Source organism: Aristolochia californica, unplaced genomic scaffold (genome assembly GCF_029961685.1).
Source record: "Aristolochia californica isolate CCGP_79_NKW_82.1479 unplaced genomic scaffold, dmAriCali1.0.hap1 SCAF_13, whole genome shotgun sequence".
NCBI lineage: Eukaryota > Viridiplantae > Streptophyta > Magnoliopsida > Piperales > Aristolochiaceae > Aristolochia > Aristolochia californica.
Genome location: NW_027181804.1, coordinates 303,203 through 325,619, shown reverse-complemented (window position 1 = coordinate 325,619; position 22,417 = coordinate 303,203). Strand labels below are relative to the sequence as shown.

The 22,417-nt window shown below is 35.4% G+C and overlaps 2 protein-coding genes and 1 pseudogene across 2 annotated transcripts; all 3 read right to left on the bottom strand.

Annotated features, from left to right (window-relative positions):
* Positions 1-791: 791 nt before the first annotated feature.
* Positions 792-4,623, bottom strand: LOC137948757 (uncharacterized). The gene is made up of 2 exons (XM_068794918.1): positions 4,488-4,623; positions 792-3,128 (listed from the first exon to the last, which is right to left on the bottom strand). The coding sequence occupies exon 2, from the start codon at positions 3,035-3,037 to the stop codon at positions 1,289-1,291; it is 1,749 nt and encodes a 582-aa protein (XP_068651019.1). The 5' UTR covers positions 3,038-3,128; positions 4,488-4,623; the 3' UTR covers positions 792-1,288.
* Positions 4,624-7,877: 3,254 nt separating this feature from the next.
* On the bottom strand, positions 7,878-13,188 carry LOC137948344 (outer envelope protein 61). Its single transcript, XM_068794409.1, has 11 exons — positions 12,933-13,188; positions 12,374-12,604; positions 11,856-11,912; positions 11,636-11,764; positions 10,645-10,722; positions 10,470-10,540; positions 10,268-10,320; positions 9,977-10,187; positions 8,852-9,332; positions 8,625-8,765; positions 7,878-8,366 (listed from the first exon to the last, which is right to left on the bottom strand). The coding sequence occupies exons 1-11, from the start codon at positions 13,029-13,031 to the stop codon at positions 8,220-8,222; spliced, it is 1,698 nt and encodes a 565-aa protein (XP_068650510.1). The 5' UTR covers positions 13,032-13,188; the 3' UTR covers positions 7,878-8,219.
* A 4,013-nt stretch (positions 13,189-17,201) lies between these two features.
* LOC137948382 (calcium-dependent protein kinase 1-like) lies at positions 17,202-21,660 on the bottom strand (annotated as a pseudogene).
* Between the last annotated feature and the right edge of the window lie 757 nt (positions 21,661-22,417).

The window sequence follows — 22,417 nt, the reverse complement described above, 5'->3', positions numbered from 1 at the left end:
GTGAGACGAGTTATGAATGGAATGGGTTAGGAATTGCGTTTTTACATGCACGAATCAAATTGTGATGTTTAAAAGACTCTTTTGGGAGTCTGACCGGGAAGCCGATGTCCCATAGAAAAGGTGAGTAAAGGAAACGGAAAAACGGGTAAATAAGACAGAGAAGCGTGTGGAGGAGAGAGGGGTTTCGTGGAGGAGAGAGAAATCGTCGCACCGGAAAAGTTATCCGACCGGGAGTCATGTCGGACCTGACGTGACTGGCTTTTTCCCACTTCTGACTCCGGTTGGCTTTTCACCTATCTACCACGTGTCGTTTGTCTTTTTATACTTTTTTGGTTTTTTTCCCGCTTCGTCTTTGTCGACGAGCGCCGAAACAAACCTGTGAAGCCCTTCTGCTTTCTCATCCGATTTCAAACGATCGCAGCCGTCTATTTTTTAAAGAGGATTTATTATTATTATTATTTTTTTTTAAATTTGGATTACAAATGATGAATGAAACGAGAGCACGTTTGAAAAGTCTCCAAAATTGAACAAAAAAGGCTTAGGATCTTTTGTCCAAAGGCGGCAGAGGCATTTAAATTAATCAATGGGAAATAATGGAGAAATAATTGCTGGTTGAAGAAAGCCGGGTCAGACTTGAGGATAGAAGGAGTCAAAGGGTGAGAGGAGAGGAGAGAGGGACATTAACTTGGATAAAATATTGAATTTTGAATATTAAAATAATATTAATGAAAATGAGGAACTGAACAATTGGAAGACCAACCAAAACATAGTTGATAAGAAGGATTTGATAATAAGGAGAGGTTTTTGGGACCCCCAATAACATTTTGAGCTGCTCATAATAATATGCAGATTAGACTGCAACATTGCCTCAAGTTCCCTCGTCTTCATTGATTTGTCTGGTTGGTTTTACTGCCACTCAGATCACACAACTGAACAATGAAATCTTCATTAGAAGAAATTATATTGCTCTACATATACATCAAATGCACAGGTTACAAAACGTGAGAATTGCAGGTTACCTCAAAAGAGAGGAAAGAGGAGAATATACATACAGAGTATCTTCATCGTCCTCTGCTGCATCATTGAATCATATCTGGATTCTGAAAAGTACATTCAGTTAACTCATTGGTGGTTCTCCTCCCTCATGGATGGTTAAATTTACACCAAAAAACAACCATCCACGTTCCCCCTTTTTTTTTCTTTTTTTTTTTTTGTCAATGACATCACTTTGAACAGCTGAGACATCCAATCTCTGAGTATACAGAAGAATTTTGTCACACAAGAACATTCAAGAGATGTTTCCTGTGTATTTAGGGTCTCTCCAGTTCTTGAGTTTTATCTTTACAGACTTCGAGTTCTCAACAGGATGTCGATCATTCGCCTCCAGATTATTTCTGGAGTCAAAATCAGTCCCCACTTTTGGCTGCTTGACTAAGTCTCCTAAGGTGTTGACCTTTGTGAGTGCTTTCCTGCGCTTGTATGTTATTGGGGCAGTACCATCTCGTATGGCTGATCCATCATTTGGAGGCCTTTCGTGTGCTGCCCTGTTATCATCTCTATTGCTCTCCTTCGCTCGATTGAAAGATTTTGCAGTGGTTTGGTCCTGGACTTCAACACCATCAGTTGGGATCCTTAAACCAGACTCTGAAGTCCCTGGATACATCGAGATTTGGGTCATCTTCCATTCCCCAGAGTTGTAGTGTTCACTGTTTCTCAGGCCTACATTCTGACTAGGATTCTCCTCACTCATGCCACCACTAATCCCAACATTTTCCTCTGCATATTTCCCTGTACTCTGAGAAGACCTCACCAAGATGTCACATTCTCTCATCTCTGTTATAGGTCCAGGTTTGGGTCGCTTTGCCTTCCTCACATATCTCAGCAAATTTTTATCAGAAACTGAGGCACTATTCCTATCATAACCTGTAGTACTATTATGATTTTCTCTGTGTTCTTGATCTATCGCAGTCCTTGGTACATCTGAACTTCTGTGAGCTTTTCTATTTCTGACAGTTTGACTAGAAAACAGCTTTGTGCTATAGAAGTTATTATCATCAGTATCCCATCTACAACTGGGCTGTGACAAAGGTGAAGGTCTACAAGTCTGAATTCCCAATATTTCCACTGAGGTCTTTGGGGCCAGATGGGTAAGAGTTCCTCTTGGCACTATTTTCAGCACTCCCTTTGGAGGGGGCCTGCACACCAAGCTTGGGTGAGATGAACTGGTTGCAGCTGGTTTTATCTTAAGAACTCCTTTTGCAGAGTTCTTAAGAGGTGCCGAAGAAATTCCACTTGAAAAAGGAGGAAGATTTACCCTCTTGGTCACATGTTCACTGACAGGGAGATCTACATTTCCTGAAAAATTAGGCCTATCCCTAATACACTGAGCAGGTTGGTCAGCAGGAAATGTATTGAGATCAAATCCTACAATGTGCTTCCGTTTCTTCCACATATTCCAGATTTGGATCCTTTCCTCAACAGTCATATTTGGTTGGCATTTGCTCCAAATCCTCTTCATGTCTGAGAATGTCTTACCCATGTTCTCGTGATACAATTTTATGGAATGGAAAAATGCTCTACACTGGAGAAACTTAAGGCATTCTCGAAATTGTGTCACTTGTGGATGGTAAAACCCACCTTTCAATCTCTCAAAAAATTCCATCAAGGGACTCCCTAAAAACATATTTTTGCCAGTAAGCAGCTCCTTCATGGTAAGCCAATAAGTCTGCTGGTCCAAATCAGGTAAATAGGCTGAAAGAGAGAACCTTTCCTCCTCTGTCAAGCATGAATTCCAAGTCTCCAGTGATAAAATCTCCTTTAGGTCCGGTAGACTATAGAGTTCATACGGTATACTGTAGACTTGATCTCCAACCATACACAACTCACACCCTGTATCTGCAAGTTCGACAGAGTCTGAATCATCATCATGGACATTCTCGTCTTCCTCAAAATCATCAAGATCAGCATGAGAACCATTTTCTTTTAGCTTGAATTTATCTTCCACTGCTGTCTGGCACCTGAGCTTTACCAAACCCATTAGTGCATAAAGGACTGACAGATCAGTGGTTTCTAGTTACACAAGGATGTGGACTTCCCCATTGGAGATCTTGAGTTCCTTTAGGACAACCCTGCAAAAGAAAGAATAACAATAGCAATTTTAATCAAACATTACTCGACAGTGAAAAAGAGTATTAAATACAAAAAGAAGAATGCAATGCATGCTTATATTTGTCTGTTGCCATGAACAGAATCATTAACCCATAATTAGAAGAAACCAACTCCTAATATTTTGATCGGTTGAAAGAGAAAGTAGAGCAAGAAAAATTGATCCAAACCAGAAAATCAAACTAACTGAACCAGGAAAAGAGTACAACAAGAAAAATGAAGAAAATTATCAACAAGGGCTCTATACAATACCAGCATAAATTCAGACCAGAATAGTCTTACTAATCAACAAAAGAAGAATGCAAGTGGCTGAAGTAGATTTTCAAAATCAACAAAAAGAAAAACAGCCAAATGGTTTTCATATATGTACCGCCTTTCATGCATGTCATGATGAACATTGCTCAAGTACTCATTCACCCAAATAAACAAACACACCCGTTAAAGCACCTGCATTATGGAAGCTCACCAAGAACACGATGCTTGCGGGATATTCAAGAAGATTATAACACAATGAATGGTTATAGAACGGATACTATGAGAATGACCACCAGTCAGACATTCTTCAAGCTGATAGCCATTCAGTTAAACGGACGGGAACCAACAAAATCAAATATAATGATCCTAGTCAGGAATGTCATAAGAATCTGATATGCTGCTCTTGACAACCGACATTGCTCAAAAGCACAACGAATCATAAACAAATATAGATTCAGGATTAGACGAAAACAACTCCAAGATCAACTTACTAAATCGCACACGAAACCCAAGTAATACTTTTTCAACATTTCTAATCCCCTCTGACTACTTGTCCAAGTTAAGATCATCAAATTAAAAAATTGATTCCACAGCCTCGATGGCCAAAAAGAAAAAGAAAAAAAAAGGAAAAGGAAAGAAAGAAAGAAAAAGAAATGAAACAAGAAGCAGAATAAGAGGAAGGAAGCCGATTCATATTCAAAAAATTCAAATGCAATTTAAACATCGATAGCTCAAAAAAGGATCCTGAAAATACAGACAGGATAATAGTAGACCATTCGACCAATCATAACAATGAAAGTTAATTGTATCAGAGGAAACCCATGCACAGAACTTGATCAGAGATACTCAACCCACACGCACAGTAGAGAAAACAAAAACAAGGAGTTCAACCAAAATCCAAGTAATTCACGCGAATTGTGTTGGAAGAAATCTAATGCAGAGAGACCTAGGCACCCAAAATGGTAGAATTGAAGTAGAAAAAACCACGAAAGAGAAAAAATAGCAAACCACCCTCTTAAAAATCTCTCTTCGGAAAAAGAAAAAAAAGGGGTTCAAAACTGTTGTACCTCGCGTTCGATAATGGCATCGGAGGGATTGGAGGTGACCCAGAAACCGCATCGGATGGAACCTTTCTCTCCATCCATTTTCTTTTGTTTTCTCTCCAACCCTCTAGTCCCAGAGAACAATACAGTGATGCACCAGAAGAACAAACGCCTCTTTTCTCGATTAGTTTAAAAACAAAAGCATTCAATTTAGAATTATACTTGGCTAATCAAGACGAGGATTCGGGCAATAGACTACCGAATGAAGTTGGATGGTATGCCGGTTATTTTGGATATGGAGATGGGTATTTCCTCATCAACACGTGATTCAGATTTCACTCATTTGAATCTATTCTGTATGAGACAGTGATACAGAGAAAAGTTCACAATGGTTAACAATTTAATTCCCCCCCCTTAAACAAAATAATTTTAATATAATATTTAATGAAAAATATTTTCGCCTATGGATCTTACTTAGAAGATGTCATTTTAGGGAGAGAGGAAGAATCGAATGAGTTTTAGTTTAGAGTTTGTTTGTATTAATATGAAACTATAGAAAAAATTAACAACCATGTATTTTTAATTAATATTGGATGAAATTTTCGGTCCTTGGGACCAAACTTTAGATGATAACTAGAGGTGGCATCGAGCTCTACTTTTATATATAATACATGTATAAGATTCGGCATAACCTTTACTTAAAATTGAGTATAATCTATGTATATAATACCTGTATAAAATTTGGCATGACCTCTACTTAAAATTGGGTATAATCTATATACATAATACTTGCATAAACATTCTATAAAACTTCATATAATAATCAAACACAACAAAATGAAATGTAATATCACTATCAATTTACAATCACCCAAATAAAAACTATAAATCCATTATAAATTTACAAACTATAAAATTGTAATCGAGCTCGAGCCTAATAATTTTAACCGAGTTCGAGTTTGAGCTCGAGCTCTAGCCGAGTTCAAGGTTAAAATATATGTTCAATAAATTATCTATAAAATTATGCATACATTTCTTAAAAAAGAATGATAGGGGAGGTTCGGGATTGAATCTCGATAATAGATTAGAACCCACCAATATTAATTTTTTTTACCCCAAATGTTGTCTAGCTTATTTTGTAACTTTTGAATTTAGCCATAAATTTACTATAGCCTCCTTGGTGCCCTGATTGAAAATTTATATTATAGAAAAAACTAGAAATATTTTTCTTAGGATACACATTTTCAAAAAAACTTTTAAATAAAATCCTATTACTATTAGAGACTTACTAGAAAATTACTAAAAATATTTTAAAATTTTCTTAGGAAAGTTAAATGAACCTCTTATTGCCACTTTTAGGGAAATGAATAAAAATTAATAATCAATCTAATATAGTACTATACTTATCGATAAAATTTTAATCAAATAAAATATTGAACACAAAATTGCTATGAAAATTGCCTCATGCTAAAAGTATTATAACATCAACTATCAAATACTTATTCAAAAATTTTTTATATGATTTTCTAGCTTATCTTGGCAAGAAAATCTTGGAAAATTATATGAGTTTTTAATAAAAAATTCTAATTAAAAAAATGTTTCCAAAAAATATGAGGTACTAATAGTCCCTATATTTCTACTAAAAATGTCTTTTCAATATTTATTGAAAAAACCACTAGGTTTAGATTTCACACGTGCGAAATCGTATGGGGAGGGAGAAAAATTATTTCTCCCAACTTAGGTCTTGAGGAGCGAAATTATTTCTCCGTCGTCGACTCTCACTCTGGTTTTCCTCCGAGACAACGAGCGAAGGCGTGATACCGACGAGGACCTATCGTTGGCGACAAAGGCGGTAGGGATGGAAACGGCGACGTCGGAAATAGAGGAGGCGAAGAAATCGGTGGAAGAGGAAGAAATCGGAGGGAAGGGAATGTAATTGCTGGCTGGTGATAGAGGCGGCTAGAGCGGCGGACGAGAGGGGCTCGATGTCCTCCCCCCCCCACTCACTCCCGATCCCACGACTCGCCCATTAACGACCTGGCTCGCGAGCTTTCGAGCCGAACCTTGATTCAGTCGAGCTCGGCTCATTAACTCAAACGAGCCAATTTCGGATATCGAACTCGAGAAATACCGAATCCAACCGAGCCGCTAGCGAGCCTGCTCGGTTCAAAGCCACCCCTAACACACATCATGAACCAGATTCAATCAGCTGGTCTAATCATACCCAATTAGGGCAATGATATAAGGAGGTCAACACACCGTTCACTGCCGTATCGGTTTTTTTACAGGGCACACTTACCAATGATTTTATTAGCACCCAATTTATTTTGAACATATCCGAACTCATAGCTGGAGGAGAGAAGTGACAGCAGCAACTAGGTTTTGTTTGGGATAGGATGAGGCTCCAAGAGTGTCGAAGCAGAAGCTAGCCTATCCACAAACAGTTGTAAATTCTGACTGGGTTCCACTTACAGTTTTAGAGTTGCAGACGTGCAAACTCGTCTAAGCGCTCGTATCAGTCAAACCTCCGGACGCGGCGATCCGCCGTACACGTATTCGGATCTCCACGGAGCATTCAGCTTCGGTGTTTTTGTAAACAAAGAGAGATGTAGAGAAGACGGAACTCCCGGGAAATTGGCTTCACCGTCTCCTTCCTTTCTTCTTCTTTGTCTCTCCGTCTCTGCAAGTCGTATGGCGCTTCGAGTGGTGTATGGATTGGTGTTTCTCTCACTCTCCTGCGCGTGTTTCAAGTTCCTCTACCTTGTACTGCAGCCTCTTTTCCATTTCATCAGGTGATCTTCTGATGCTCGTGGTAAATCTGTCAGATGTAGAGGAAAGCCGTAAATATCTCGGACCTTTTTGTAATACGCACAGTATTTTCATGTGATTTCTACATGTTCCAAACTTTTCTTCTTTGCTCTGTTTCTTTCTTAATTCTCTACTTCTCCTTCTTTGTTGTTGGAGTTGACCCGTGAACGAACTGCGTAATACACACTGTATTCTCATGTGTTTTCTACTGTGATGATCCTCTTACCAATTGTCGGATTACTGGAGGTCATGGAGGCGCGGAGCTTCAGTGATCTGCGCATGATGAGAGGCGATTCTCCCACTTGCTGATCGTTTGTTTATTCTTTTTCCTGTTCTTCTCTGTACGCTCTCCTTCAAAAACGAAATGGAACTGAGTTATGTCTTAGTCCATATCCTGTTCAAGTTTCCGCTCGAGCAAGACGGCATCTGATTCCAACTGAGACTAATTGAAGTCTCGGCCTGATTCGAGCTCTGTTAAGAACAGAAGCCTGTGCGGAGTTTCAACGCGGAGCTCCATTCGACTTGCTATCGAGAGAAAACAGAAATCAGAAATCGACTTCTGCAGGAAAAGATGCCTAGGGCGAACGAAAACAATGCCGATGTTAATAAAGAATAAAGCTCTGCTGCTAATTCACAATGACCTTGAATCTGATTTCAGATACAAAAGGTGACAATAACAACTAATGTCTAAACGACAAAACAAACAGGGTGATCTTCTTTCACCCCCGCCATTCGTCAAATTTACATTAGGTTTGAGATCCACGCAGCTTACGAATACAAGGATCGAACCATTTGAGGTGCGTCCTTGCACTTCTCTTGATATGCTCTAGGGATTCCCAATTATCTCAAGGAATACAAAATACAGAAATCACATCTTCCTAGGGTCAGAGTTAAACCTCTTCGGAAATTGGAAGAGAACATATAGACCGAAATGGAGGTTGGGTGGATTTAACGGCCGATGTAACCTAGTCGGTGAAGGATGATTGCTAATATAAGCATGCAGATAGCAAGAATCATCCCAGGTCTTCCCAGGAGCCAGTTCTTCGTCTTCTTTGCTCCCTCAGCCACTTTCTGTAGTCTTTCAACCCAACGCATCTGCAGGGGCAAAACGATCATCTCTTTGAATCAGAACACGATGGATATAAAGCAGAAATCAGAATGACACAAGGAGCAGTTGTCATACGTCACTATACTCCTCATGTAGTAGAACCCAAATAATGTAAAAACTATAGTATCCTTCAATTAAGATAAAAGAGAATGGGAACAAAATGGAGATGCTGATTCGAAGTTAGTTTGCAGGAACAATGAAAAATGCTTTCTTGGAAAGGATTTGCAAATTTTTTTAGCAGATACCATTCTATCCAAGTCCTCCGGCAGGGAAGACATTGCTTGTTGAGCTTTTGCAGCCTCTTCCCGTGACAGCTTAAAGCCAAATTGCTCACTCATGTTGGCCATCATGTCTGGGTTCATATTCTTGAACATGGATGAAAACATCTGCCACAATTACTCACATGTCAGGGAAACTGTGTAAATATTGAACTGCTAAGGGGCAATAAATAAGGTTGTATCAGCCAAAAGACCTGTCTCATTGCTGGATCTTTCATTTGATTTCTCATTTGTTCCTGCAGGTCAGCTGTTGAGGTTGGGAGGTCAGATGTCACACTGGTTGTCATTCTTGAGCTCAAGTTTGCATTATTTGAACTACTTTCACCCCATCCGGATCTTGAGCTGTTAATTGCTGGGTCAGCTGTTTGAAAAGGATTTTTCCCATTAAAATTAGAAGCAGCTTCAAACATTCTCTGCATCTCTTCCGGTGACATCTTGCCAATCATTTCAGATGCAGTCTTAACCATCTCTGGTGATACTGCAGATGGCTGCAAACCATTTGGTCCTCTTCCATTCATAGAAGAAGCCATTTCAAGCATTTTCTGCAGCTCCTCTGGGGGCATCTTGCTTATCATCTCAGAGGCTGACATCACCATTTCAGGCGACACTCCCCCTGGCATACTTGAGGGTGCTACATTATCAGGATTGGTGTTTGAAACAACATCTTGAAATGATCTGCAGCATAACCCAATTGCATTAAATAGGCAAACTAAAGTACAGATGGCTTCAAACAAAAAAGAAAAAAAGAAAAAAAGATAGTCAACTTATAAACAAACAGGATGACAACAGAGATTTTTAAATGATCGAAATTTTAATAGAGTAGAAAATAACATAGATGGAAGTGGCAAATAATGAAAAACGATAGCCAAAATAGTTAAAGAAAGATCGGAGTTGAGGAGGTCGATTCATGTAGTTGATTCTGATGTATTTAGAATAAAGGGATGACACTGATGATGAATGGTGAAAGATCCAATCCATGTAAGCCTCCAAACTGCTCTTGACTCTATAATTTTTAAAAACAAAATCAGAGTTGAGGAGGTTGATTTATGTAGTTGATGCTGATATACATGGAATAAAGGGATGAGAGTGATGATGATGGTGAAAGATACATTCCTTGCAAGCCTCCAATGACACTTACTCTATGCCATACATTTCCTTTGCGGGCAAATGTCTTACAATTTTAAGAATAATTAAGCTGTTGAATCAGTTAAATAATCAAGGGATTCGAAAGTACCAGGGATAGCAGTGGTGAAGAAGGAAGAGAGACAGTAAAAGAGTTCATTATGGTAAGATCAAATTCAAGGAGGAAACCAACAAACCTGACAGTTTCTGGGTTTCTAATTGATCCTTGTATAGACTTAGAATCAGTAGCAATAGCAGGACTATTACTTTCAGACCGATCCTGCCTCTGCAGACACTCTCCAGCTTCAATAGGTTGTCTTACAGAGTAATTTGCAGGGGAAGGATCATTTCCATATTCAGGGGATGTGGTTTGCACCTCTTCTTCTGTTATTTCTTCAATAACCAAACCTGTAAATTTAGGTTATATGAGAAAACCCTCAAAATTCATTGAGAAAAATCTGTGGAGTTCCATATTTTGATAATCATACTTTGTGATGCACGCTGACCTCCACCTTCTTTTGCAAACCTTTCATTTACATCTCTGCAGAAAAAAAAAGTTGTTTCTGCATGAGGAGATATTCAAGAGAAAGACAGTTGAAAATGAAATGTACCAGTAAATTCCCACATCAAACAGTATAAGGGTATCCTTCTTTTTTTTCTCTAAACAATGAACAGGAATCACATATAAACCTTAAGACATTTGCAATAGTTTCATCCTCAGGTGAAACTTCATGTGCCTTTGTTAAATCAGAAACTGCAGCCTGACAAGCATCAGAGAAGAAAATATTTATTGCAGAAGATGATCAAGTCATACAACAGTTTTATGAACGGCAGAATGGACACAAACAAGAGTATGAACCCTTACTTCCAAGTTTCCCATCTCTCTGTATGCTTGACCTCTGCGGTAAAGAGCCTTGACGTTCTTTGCATCATATGACAAGACCTAAGAAGACAAAAAAAATTGCAGCATTAAGAGAAGCAATTAGGTGCTACACAAATATCAGTCAGAATGCTATATTATTTCAAAGCCTTAAAACATCTACAGGCTAAAGAAGTTTTGAGAGAACTAGATGTTTTAAAGAAAAAGGAGGAAGATATATATTTTTTTTTTTATGAAAAAAGGCAGGAAGGTATAAAGAACATTAGCATTAGTAATGGCAAATATTCCAGACCCCAATAATCATCCCCCTCTTTGAGCAGCATTTAGAGTTCAAGATTCTCTTTCAACATGTCAGCAGTGCTTACCCAAATGACAAATAATCATTACGCTCCCCCCACTAGACTGAACGTTTCTCTTTGATGATAAAAATCTAGACCCAATCCACATCATCATAAATTTGAAGCTCTTCACCTAAACCAAAGTTCACCCAAGAGCCCCTCCCCTAAATTGTCCAAGTAATCATAAATATCTTTCTAACCATTCTTCCATGTCTCCCCAATAATTCCTGAGTTTAGAGATCTGCAATAGTTTCTGTCACTTGTCATATCTCTTCACAAAATGCAAAGAAGAACCTCATCTTTTATTTAATATTTTTTGAATGACCCAATAGGATATCCTTCATATATCTTTTTCTTTGAGTGATAAGAAACTTATTATAAAAAGAAAAAGCATATTGTTTTGAATGACCCAACAAGTCCTTCGTATTTCAATTCACATCTTTCACTTTGATGTTCTCAACGGGACCCTGCCATGACCTCCATGTCCCACGAAATCATATAGCAAAGTTATATAGAAATGGGGTGTCCTTTGAACTGCAGAAGCTTCAATGTCTAGACATTGCTTGAAAAGGAACTATAATTAGCTGAATGAACAAACAACTAGATGGAAAAAACCAAAAAAAAGTAATTTTGTGCACCTCTGAGCCCTCCTTTATACATTCGTCATACTGCCTTGTTTTCAAGTAACACGACATCAGATTAAGAGAGCATGCCAGCTGAAGCATTCTGCCCTTTGAGACAGGTATGTTCTTCAGGTTGTTCTTTGCCTACAAGAGAGAAGGCAAGAGAAAATAAATTACAATTACCAAACAGAGAGAGAGAGAGAGAGAGAGAGAGAGAGAGAGAGAGAGAGCATACAAGCAAATATTTCTGTGCAGCTTCAGCAAACTTCCCTTGGCTGTGAAGGTTATTCCCCTGCCAGAAAAAAAGGGGGAAATTAGTAGATGATTTTGAAGGAATTACCACATAGAAAAGTTGAAGAGTTGGTCAATATTTAGATAACGGTAAAAACAAAAAGCATATATTGGATAACAGAATACGATAGTCAGACCAATTCCAGCAGCACAATAATCAGTAAAAAGCTTCTTCTAATTGCTGTAAAAGATATTTTAACTTCTATTATCATTTAAAAAATTCTATTAATTATGTATTTAAGATCTTTACAAGCAATAGAGTGACCAGCTGACTTACATGTATCACATGCATTTTAATAATAAACTAAGATAGAACTTGGTTGTGGTCCATTAGATTTTGTACTTCAAGCGGACTGGCGACATGTTGTGTAAAACCATATCCACATACATTCATCTAAGAAAATTATTGTTTCAGGCTCAAACACTGAAGACATCATGTTCAAAGAGAACACAGATGCTAACCTGTTTTTTCACCATCTCTGCTCCATTCAATTCATATGTCATATGAGCATCAGCGCGGGCTCGTATGGCTGCAATTTCTTCAGGCGAAGCATTAGCCATCTTCTCACTGATCTCAGCCATCTCCTCCGGACGTGTATTCTTCAGTTGCTCCGCAGCAACTTTCAAGTCTTCCGGTCTCATATTTTTCATGCTTTCAGTGGCAAATTTCATAATCTCAGGATTAGACATCATCTGTCAGCATGCAAAAGCAAAGTTATATATATTTCATGGCTATATTATCTGAAGAGAATAAGAAACAAACTACAAAAACAGAATGGGATCTGCCTTCAGATAAAGCAGCAGAACAATGAAAAATAATTAGCAGAAACCTATTCTTGATGATCAATAAAACATCCGATAAGTTAAGATCAAATATATGTTCAGCCAAATTCCATTATCTTCCTCTTTTCCAATTCTAAATAACGAAAATTCCGCGAAGAAAATGTGATTCCAAAATCAAAATTAACAAAAACGAAAAAAAAAAAAAAAAAAAAAAAAAGAGGAAGAAAACAGAAATCACCTGTTGGATCCTCGCCAGTTCACTAGGAGAGATCCTACTCATCTGCTCCTGAGCTAATTTAATCATCTCCGGATCCATCATACCGCTATTCATCTCCATATCACTCTACCTCGAGTTGATCCACGAAGAAACAATAAATATCAAGAAAAACCACGCTTTCCGGAGAGCCGGAACCAAAATTCGAAGAGATCGAAAGGCGCTTTGAGAAGATCGTGCGCAGCCGAACTCAAGCGGTGGAATTTATTCGAGAGAAAAGGGCGCTTTAGTTTTAACCAAAACAAGAGAGAGAGAAAGAGAGTCGTATTCGACGGCCTAAACCCAAAGTGGGAAAAAGGGGCGAAATTACGTTATTATTCTCCTCCGCTGTCTACTAAAATATTAATATTTATTTAATTATCTATTAAATGTAAATTTGATAAATAGACTATTCTCAATTAATTATTCAAAAATTTGATAAAAATGAAATTAACCATTATAATTTTAATAATAAAAATAAAAATTGATAAATAATACTATACATTAACTTAATTGACTAAAGAATATGAATCGATAGATGAATTTCCTTTATTAAGTGAATTTATATATTTTAATATAATAATTAGTTAAATTAAACATTCAACACTAGTAAATAATTAATTTTTTAATCAAAATTTGTTCTTTTTGGTTCTAATTGCATAAACGCCCACATAAGATGTAATTTTATTACTATGGAGCTGCTTCGTCAAAGCATGAATATGAAAGACTAAAATAGTCGCCTATCGATTTAGTTTTTTCTCGAGTTTGAGATCAGGTTTCTCGTTTCCGAGTTTTTATTTTTATTTTTAGAATGGTTTGTTTAAATTTTTTTACAATATTATGATTATTTAGTCTTTATTTATGAAACTAAAAAAAAATCAACATTAGCACCAAACCGGATTGGTTACAAGACAACATTTTGCTAAAGGCAAACATAGTATATTATTACTATTTAACATAAAATTGTTCTTTATTTACACATGGTGCATGAACGAATAAAAAATGTATTGCTAAATTTAGAACAAACATAGTATTACTTTTTTAAGTTACTAACCAATATCCATAACACAATCTTTAACGAGAATGAGAGCCTAACATTGATTACTAAATAACATAATATGTTACTAATGGATAACATAGTATATTATTACCACATAACATACTATTGTTCTACATTTGTACATGGTGTTTGTACTGTTAATTTTAAGGATGAAATAACGATACTTAGGTTTATACACGTAGTGTTTAACTAGAATCGAAACATAACATACATTACTTAGTTGAGTCTTGATGACAATACAATATAAGGGCACTTAATAACATACTATAGTATTATTTTTCTTGTTTAACATAGTGTTATTTAAAGATAAACGATATAATATACCTTTCAAAAAGCTAAATTTGAAGTCTTATACGTAGATTCACTAACATATATTATTCATTTAAAACTTAAAAGAGTTATTAATTTCTATTACAAAAAAAAATTCATGAAGATTTTCTATTTGTGAACTTAAGGACAGTCTTTTCATGCATTTCTCTTTCATATTTTCTTTTCAATTTGTTACCTTTTATATTTTTTCCTATTCGTTAATAAATCCTAAAAAAAGTGATAAGAACATGTGAAATTATTTTGCAAAAAAAAATAACTTGTAAATATGATATACAAGGGACCTGGTCCACAAAGAAGTGCAATCAAATAATAAAAAAAAGTTACAAGATTTCAAGTGGTATGAGGTTCTATCTTCGATTAGTCATTTGATTCAATCTTCATGTGATTGGAGCCTTGAATGATTTGTCAGGTGAATTGTAGTCTCTCTTTGTTGACTAACTTCAATTTTACAACTAACCTCTACTTGATATTTAATAAAAAAAATGGTCTTGTATTACAATAACAAGTCCAAAGATGGTAGAAAAGTAATAATGAAGATGATTGCTTGTTGCTACTTTTATTGCAAAGTTTGACAATGGTTCAAGCTTAATTGAAGTTTGTAGCATTGAGAAGGATAATGAAGTTGTGGCAAAGTGTTTACAAACTCCACAATGGCTTCAAGGTCAAAATTTTTGTAGGTTTCTCTAACTATTTCTCCTCTACAAAATGCCCCTTCCTCCAAAATGTCTAGTTTCAGTTTATAGGGATCTTTATTTATAGTATGGTCAAGGTGGCCTAGCCTTTTTTCCCGATGTTTTCTCCCTGTCTCCTTACTCACTGAATAATACGTTTTCTTCTTTCTATGAGGGCACAATATTTCAATCTTATTCATTTTGAAATAGTGTTCACCTTTTTCCTTTAGGTGGAGTTTTCGTGCATCACTACATCCATTGATGTGCCATGTCCTTTTAATTAAGTGGAGCTTAGGAGTCATTATCTTATAATTCAATTTTAACGTGACCATATACAATTGACTTCATCTTGATTTTTTTGGGCTTTAATATCAACCATCGATCTAAATTCTGACTAAAACTCTAATTTGACAATCGACAACTATTCAACAAAATTTCAGTGGTTTGATCGCCACAAATTTTAACTTTGAATATTGGTCAACTAGTGATCATGGTTCTTCCATTTTGGTATTTGATTCATGTTGACAATCTAGATGTTAATGAGGTTTTAACTTTGGTTATTAAATTGTTATACCAACTGTAGGAAATATGTTTTCTTCCATGTCTTAACGAATAAGATGTTTCCTCATTTTTGTATAGCACATTTAGTAATTTAAATAATTTTGATACTATTGATTGTTTTATAATATAATAATACAATATCTATTTAACATTTAAAATTCTAATTGTCTATGACTTTTATATTGCTTGAGTGATAAATCGATTTTTCTACATTTTTTATATTGATATGTATATAGTTATTTTAAAATTAATGAAAGCATTCTTTTTAATAATTAACAACATAACATCGATCTCTATCTTTTTCTTAGTATCTTTTTTTTATAATGATTGAATATTTCAACCGTTTAATGTTATAATAAATTTAATTATCAAGATTTATATTATTAATAATTTTAATATTTTAGATCATTTAGTTTATTTTCCACTCTTAAAGGCCTATGGATTTTTTTTATTATTATTTGTTTTTTATAACTAAGATTACTTGTTCATAATATTATGTTTACGATATATTTTTAAATTATAATTAAAAACTAAAATTAATAAATAAAATTATTTTCATTACTATTTTAATAAGAGACCATGAAAAAAATAAAGAAAGTAAATATTTCACAAACTAAGGCCCTATTAGTACCTTTTCCGAGACATGTCAAAAATGCCTTTCTAGATATAAATACACTCTCAAGGATCATTAATGCTTTCTTATTTCCTAAAACACATATCTACTTGAATTTTTTTACCAAGAAAATCATACAATTTTCTAGCCAAGGTTTTCCAACCAAGATAGGGCGAAAAACACGTGTCCTTGACTTCAACTTTCAATGCATTTGATGCCCTCTTCATCTTCTTCCTCCGCTCAAGAAGCAATTTTCAACACAGTTAAGAGAAGTATTCAAGGGAATTTTTAAAGTTCAATATAAAACTAGTAAATAAATAACTATTTCTTAGTAATTTTGTTTTCCTATTCCTTACTAAAAACTTAAATAATCTAAAAAAAATATCTGCAATTGACATTCAACCTTATGTCCATCCATAAGCGATTCATTTATGCTATTGATCCATGAGAAGATAATAATAGGTGATAATCATTAGGTGAATCTCAAATACACAGATAGATATAATTTCAATTGACTTCTTAGTTCTTCTCTTATTTTTGCATACCCAATCGACATCTTAAGCTATTTCCTTTGCTTTTTCTCCCTGGCTCTCTAATTGACTTGCTCTCTCCCACCTGTAATTCTCCTAAGCTTATATAAACAGCTTAAAAGGAGAACCCAACTATATAGTAATTAGGTTGAAGGACACAGACAATGGCATGGATTTACCCAAATATAAATTGGCATGTATTTTGGTTTTTCTACAAGCACCAACTGATCTTTATAAACTCGTGTGCAATTCAATCTTGAAAAAATAATTATGTAACAAAAAAAGAAAATCTTCACAACCACTTTTTTAACCAAGCTTCAGTGTTTCCATAAAACCAAATCCGAATTCGTTCTGCTGCCCCAATCCTCTTGGCGAAATCAGCATTTCCCTTCATCATCATCTCGGCAAGCTTGTTGTAATCTATCTAGGGTGATGTACCCAATCCGGCCAAAAGCTAGAAAAAGACCAACCCATGTAAATGAGGAAACACTATTTAGAGGTTAGAATAACGAGAACACTATCCGTACTTAAATTGTCCTAATCGACTTCCCGGATTATGTCTTCGAGATGGATGTCTTCTATACCAAACTCTTCACAAGCTTGTTGGAACTTATCTAGGGTGATGTACCCACTCCCATCTTTATCAAAATATGAGGACTCTGCAAATAAATGGTCCTCCCTCTCAAGCTTGTTTAAATGCGTATTTGTAGCAATGAACGCCCCATAATCTACAGTCCCACTATTTGCAAATTCGTTCCATGCCAAACAAGCAGCATAATTCGTAGTTTTTCATTATTCAATATGTCAAAGGACAAATGATCTTTTGCATTGAAACAAATAAGAATATGATATGCAACAAGAACAACCACAAAGAAAACTATTGTAGTAGTTAAATATTCTTCCATAAATAATTTGGGGAGCTCTACCGCATCTACTAATATGTAATAATACTCAATTCAATGGTTCATCATCAACTCTTTGTGTGTTCATTATATTTGAAGCCAATCCTCAATCCAAAAATTAAGGATGTAACTCTGCAAAGTAGACACCTATTTAATTATCTTGACATTTAACTACAAAGAATCTCCAGAGGAGATCTTTTTCATATATTTGCATCATTTTTCACCATAATAGCATAACAAAAATAATGTATTTGTGATGGAAAAACAAAACTAGACAAGAACTTACTGCTTCCGTTAGTGCCTAAAATTCTGACTCCTTGAGATTTTCCCCAACTCTTTTCAAACCAGTGTTAAGTTCTTCAAATGTGTTTTGCCCACTATTGTCAGTATCAATCATCTTGACCAGTTCTTTTAGCCCTGTAATTTCTTTTTAAGGCATGCTCCCAATGATGACCTACAAAAGATAACATCAATTTTTTTTGTTTTGGTTTAGATAACGTATCTTCAATCACCATTTCTGTTTTTTCAACAATAAGCCAGTTGAGAAACTTTTCATATCTTTTATAGATATTTTGATTATTATATATGTTAAGTAAACTTAGATTTGACACAAAACAAAATTATGCTACTATGTTCTCCAAAGGTATATTTATTGTTTTGATGATGTTGGCAAGAATGTTTCAAAAGTTTAATAAGCTCTTGGTGCTCCATACTACCAAAACAAATTACCCTTAGAACCATTTTTTTAGCTTGTTCATAACAGAAAATTGCTTCAAGCAACTAAGAAGTACAAAGTGCTTATAAGGAGTTACACCGTTAACTTGGACCCATGGATGGCTTGCAAAAATGACAAATGGTCTGCAACTTTCTTCCTCCGATTTCTTCCTCCCCTCGTCTACCGTCACCAAAGAACAAATACTATGGTCGCTGCCTCGTATGTAATTTTCAATCAGCCGAAGGGAAGAACAAAAGGAGAGAAGTGGCACTTGAGACAAAATTCACCAATTAGCAAAAGGGCTACCGTGGATGTCAATCGTGAAGAAGAATTGGGAGAAGAAGAAGATGACGTGGACAAAAACCAGAAGCAGTTAGACCCGTGGAGAAAAGAAGCGGTGAGAGACGATATCACAAGCAGAACAAGAGAAGTCAAAAAAAATTCAGAACAAAGAGTAGAGGATGCACTCGTACAATTCCAGAAGAATGCAAATTCAGAAAGAGGAGAAGCGAAGAATTGAACTTACATGTTTGAACTGATACGAATTTCGAATTTCTCATTGCGGCCATTGCGGATCGCAAAGACGAGGTGAAAGAAACCCAAACTGTTGGAGGTTTGAGAAGAGTGAGGTGTGAGGGGTAAAATCTCCGAAGAAGCCGAAGAAATGAAACTTACTCCCAATGAAACAATCGACTCATGGCTATGTTTTTAACGAGGTCATAAGACCCATTAACTATACACTGGGTTGGGTGGGCCACGTCTGAAGAGTATTTAACATTAGCTTGTAGTGGTTATCTTCCTCGCAGATTAGCAAATCGACTCTCCCATCTAGTCGTATTTCATATTTAAACCAAATGTGTTAAAATATTTCATATTTAATATAAAATGGATGGGAGATGAGAAATTTGCTTTTTTAGGGTAATATTAATCTATTAATATTTATAGATGCTATTTTTCAACTAAAGTAGATAATGTGGTTATGCAGGTATTATGCACATAGGTTGTGCCCAATTTTAAGTAGAGGTCATGCCTAATTTTATGTAAAATGTGTGCATAATTTTATATACAATTTATTTGACATGTATTTTTCGAAAAGTTTTAAATGTATGTTGGAGCTCGAACTTGGTTAAAATTATTGGGTTTGAGCTCGATAACAATTTTAGGCTCGAGGCTGGGGTCGACTCGAGCTCGAGTTTGAAATATTTAAATCAACCTCGGCTCGAATATAGGCAGGTTCGGGCTCGGCTTGGCTCGATGCCACCCCTATTTTGAGCCAATACTAAATCCCCAAATTAAGATTACATTCATTCATCTGCAAAAGTAGAGAAATAAAATAAAATAAAATACTAGTCCAATTGGAGTTGCTTGTCATCCTTCAATTGAATTGTCAAACAATCGAATACCAAAAGCCCACAAATGATGTAACTTTGCAAAACAAACACCTATTTAATTCTCTTGACATTCAACTACAAGAATATCATGGATAAATCTTTTTATTTTCATATATTTGCATAATTTTTCACCATAATAGCATAACAAAAATAGTATGCCCTTTTAAGTAAAAAGTAAAACTATACAAGAGCTTACCACTTCCATTAATGCATAAATTTCAAACTCCTTGAGATTTGCCCCAACTCTTTTCAAATCAACATTTAGTTCTTCACATCTGATTTGACCACTATTGTTAGCATCAATCATCTTGAACATTTCTTTTAGCCATGCAATTTCTTTTTCAAACATGCTCTGCATCAATCATCTTGAACATTTCTTTTAGCCATGCAATTTCTTTTTCAAACATGCTCTAGTGATGACCTACAAAGATAACATCAATTTTTTGTTTTGGTTTAGTTTATATAATATATCTTCAATCACCATTTCTGTTTTTTCAACAATAAGCCATTTAAGAACTTTTCATACCCTTTATAGATATTTTGATTATTATATATGTTAAGTAAACTTAGATTTGACTAAAAAAAAATTATGCTACTAAGTTCTCTAAAGGTATATTTAATGTTTTAATGATGTTGGCAAGGATCTTTCAAAAGTTTAACAAGCTCATGGTGCTCCATACTACCTAAACAACTTACCCTTAGAGCCATTTTCTTGAGCTTGTTCATAGCAGAAAATTGCTTCAAGCGACTAAGAGCTGCAAAGTCAAAAGGCTTATAAGGAGCTACACCATTAACTTGGACCCATGGATAGTCTACAAGAATCACAAAGCCCACTTGTGTTTTATTCACAAACTAAAGGATTAGAGATGTTCCACCAACTATTTTACAACAAAATCTCATCCTAGTACCATTCAGTAAAAATATCAATTTTCAACAATTCATCATGTAACTCATTTAGTCATCTTGAAGTGAAAACTAATAATAATAATAATAACAAAAAATAATACATCACTTATGCTCTTTATGGTATTGGCTGATTTGGTTGAAATACTTGGGGTTGTTTCTATGACTGCTTATAGCTGTTACATAATGCTAAAGATAGATATTCACTTCAACATTAGTTTGCTTAAAAATTTTCTTAGAAATAATGATAGATTTTTATTAATGAATGTCTAAAATGCAAACTTCCTTAAATATTTAATTTTTTACTATTTTTTCAAAAATTTCTCTCTGAAAAATATTTTCCCAAAAAATAAATACATAACTTGTGATCACAATATCAAACTAAAAAAATAAAAACACACCACAATCTAATAAAGAAAACTCAAAGATAACTCAAAGATAACTTTATGTGCAGCCAACCACTTTTTATGGTCTCTTACAAGCATTCTTCTTACTAAATCTTTTGCACTCTCTAAAATACTAGGCCATGAATCTTGCGAAAAGTGAAACTCTCCATTTAATACTTGTTCAAATATGTCATGTTCAGTTTTTGGATCATATGATGTCAACAAAGCCATGATTCTCAGTTAGTAGAAGTATATAAAAAGAAATCAATTGTGGAATGATGAGCCTCTTACCTGGCCAAAATAGAGGACCTTACTTAGAAGAATATAGATAATCACACCAGCACTCCAAACATCAGCTTCAAGACCATAACACTTTCTAAGCATTTTAGGAGCAACATAATGTGGACTTCCAACTGTCAGAGTGTTCCCGTCCACTCTTGTTAGAGTTTGTGGTCTGAGTTAGGTACTTGGCTTTCCGCACCTTAAACGGCTAGTATTTTCGGGTTATATTGGCTAGGTATTTGACTCAGAACTTCGTAGTTAAGCGAGCCTGAGCGAGAGTAATTCTAGGATGGGTGACCTCCTGGGAAGTACTCTTGCCTTGGACTTTGACATGGTATCAGAATTAGGCACACCACGGCCCGCGTTCATATCCCGTGAGAAGCGGCTCCAGAATGGGCGGGGGTAGGTGTCAGAGTGGTTCCGTCGACTCTTGTTAGAGTTTGTGGTCTGAGTTAGGTACTTGGCTTTCCGCACCTTAAACGGTTAGTCTTTTCGGGTTGTATTGGCTAGGTATCTGACTCATAACTTCGTAGTTAAGCAAGCCTAGGCGAGAGTAATTCTAGGATGGGTGACCTCCTGGTAAGTACTCTTGCCTAGGACTTTAACACCATCTACATCAGTGAATATTTCTCCTGAAAAAATGTGAATTGTCAGAACATGTTTAAAAGTTAAGGAACTAAATGATCATGATAGTATTAAGTGTCAACTTCTGATAAAACTTTGCTACCTCCCCTTCAATGAACTTTGCTGAACCTTATTCTAATTTTGATAGTGCTCAAATGCCCGATTTTCACAATAATTTATTGACTTACAAACTAAAGAAACAATGAAAGTATTATATTTACCTTTTTTTTATTTTAAAAGAATTAAAAGAAAAATTATTAATATATATATACATTAAAAAAAGTCACATGAAATGAATATCTGATATTGCAAAATTAGAAATAACATAACACATTCTTTAACGAGAATGGGAGCCATCTCAACACACTTCTGAAGCAACATTCATTCGATCTACATTTTCAACGACCCAATCAACGAACTCTAGAGATGAGATCCACTCAACCAATACATTTCTTGTTGATTTTTTTTTTTTTTTTTTGTTGAACTGATATACTTTCCTTGT

Bases quoted from the DNA above. Each gene is read 5' to 3' on its own strand.
- LOC137948757 (XM_068794918.1), bottom strand. From the start codon at position 3,037: ATGGGTTTGGTAAAGCTCAGGTGCCAGACAGCAGTGGAAGATAAATTC.
- LOC137948344 (XM_068794409.1), bottom strand. From the start codon at position 13,031: ATGGAGATGAATAGCGGTATGATGGATCCGGAGATGATTAAATTAGCT. The intron at 9,333-9,976 runs GTTTGTTGGTTT...GTTATGCTGCAG, and splicing joins AGAAACCCAGAAACTGTCAG to ATCATTTCAAGATGTTGTTT. The intron at 8,766-8,851 runs GTCTTTTGGCTG...TAATTGTGGCAG, and splicing joins AAGATCCAGCAATGAGACAG to ATGTTTTCATCCATGTTCAA.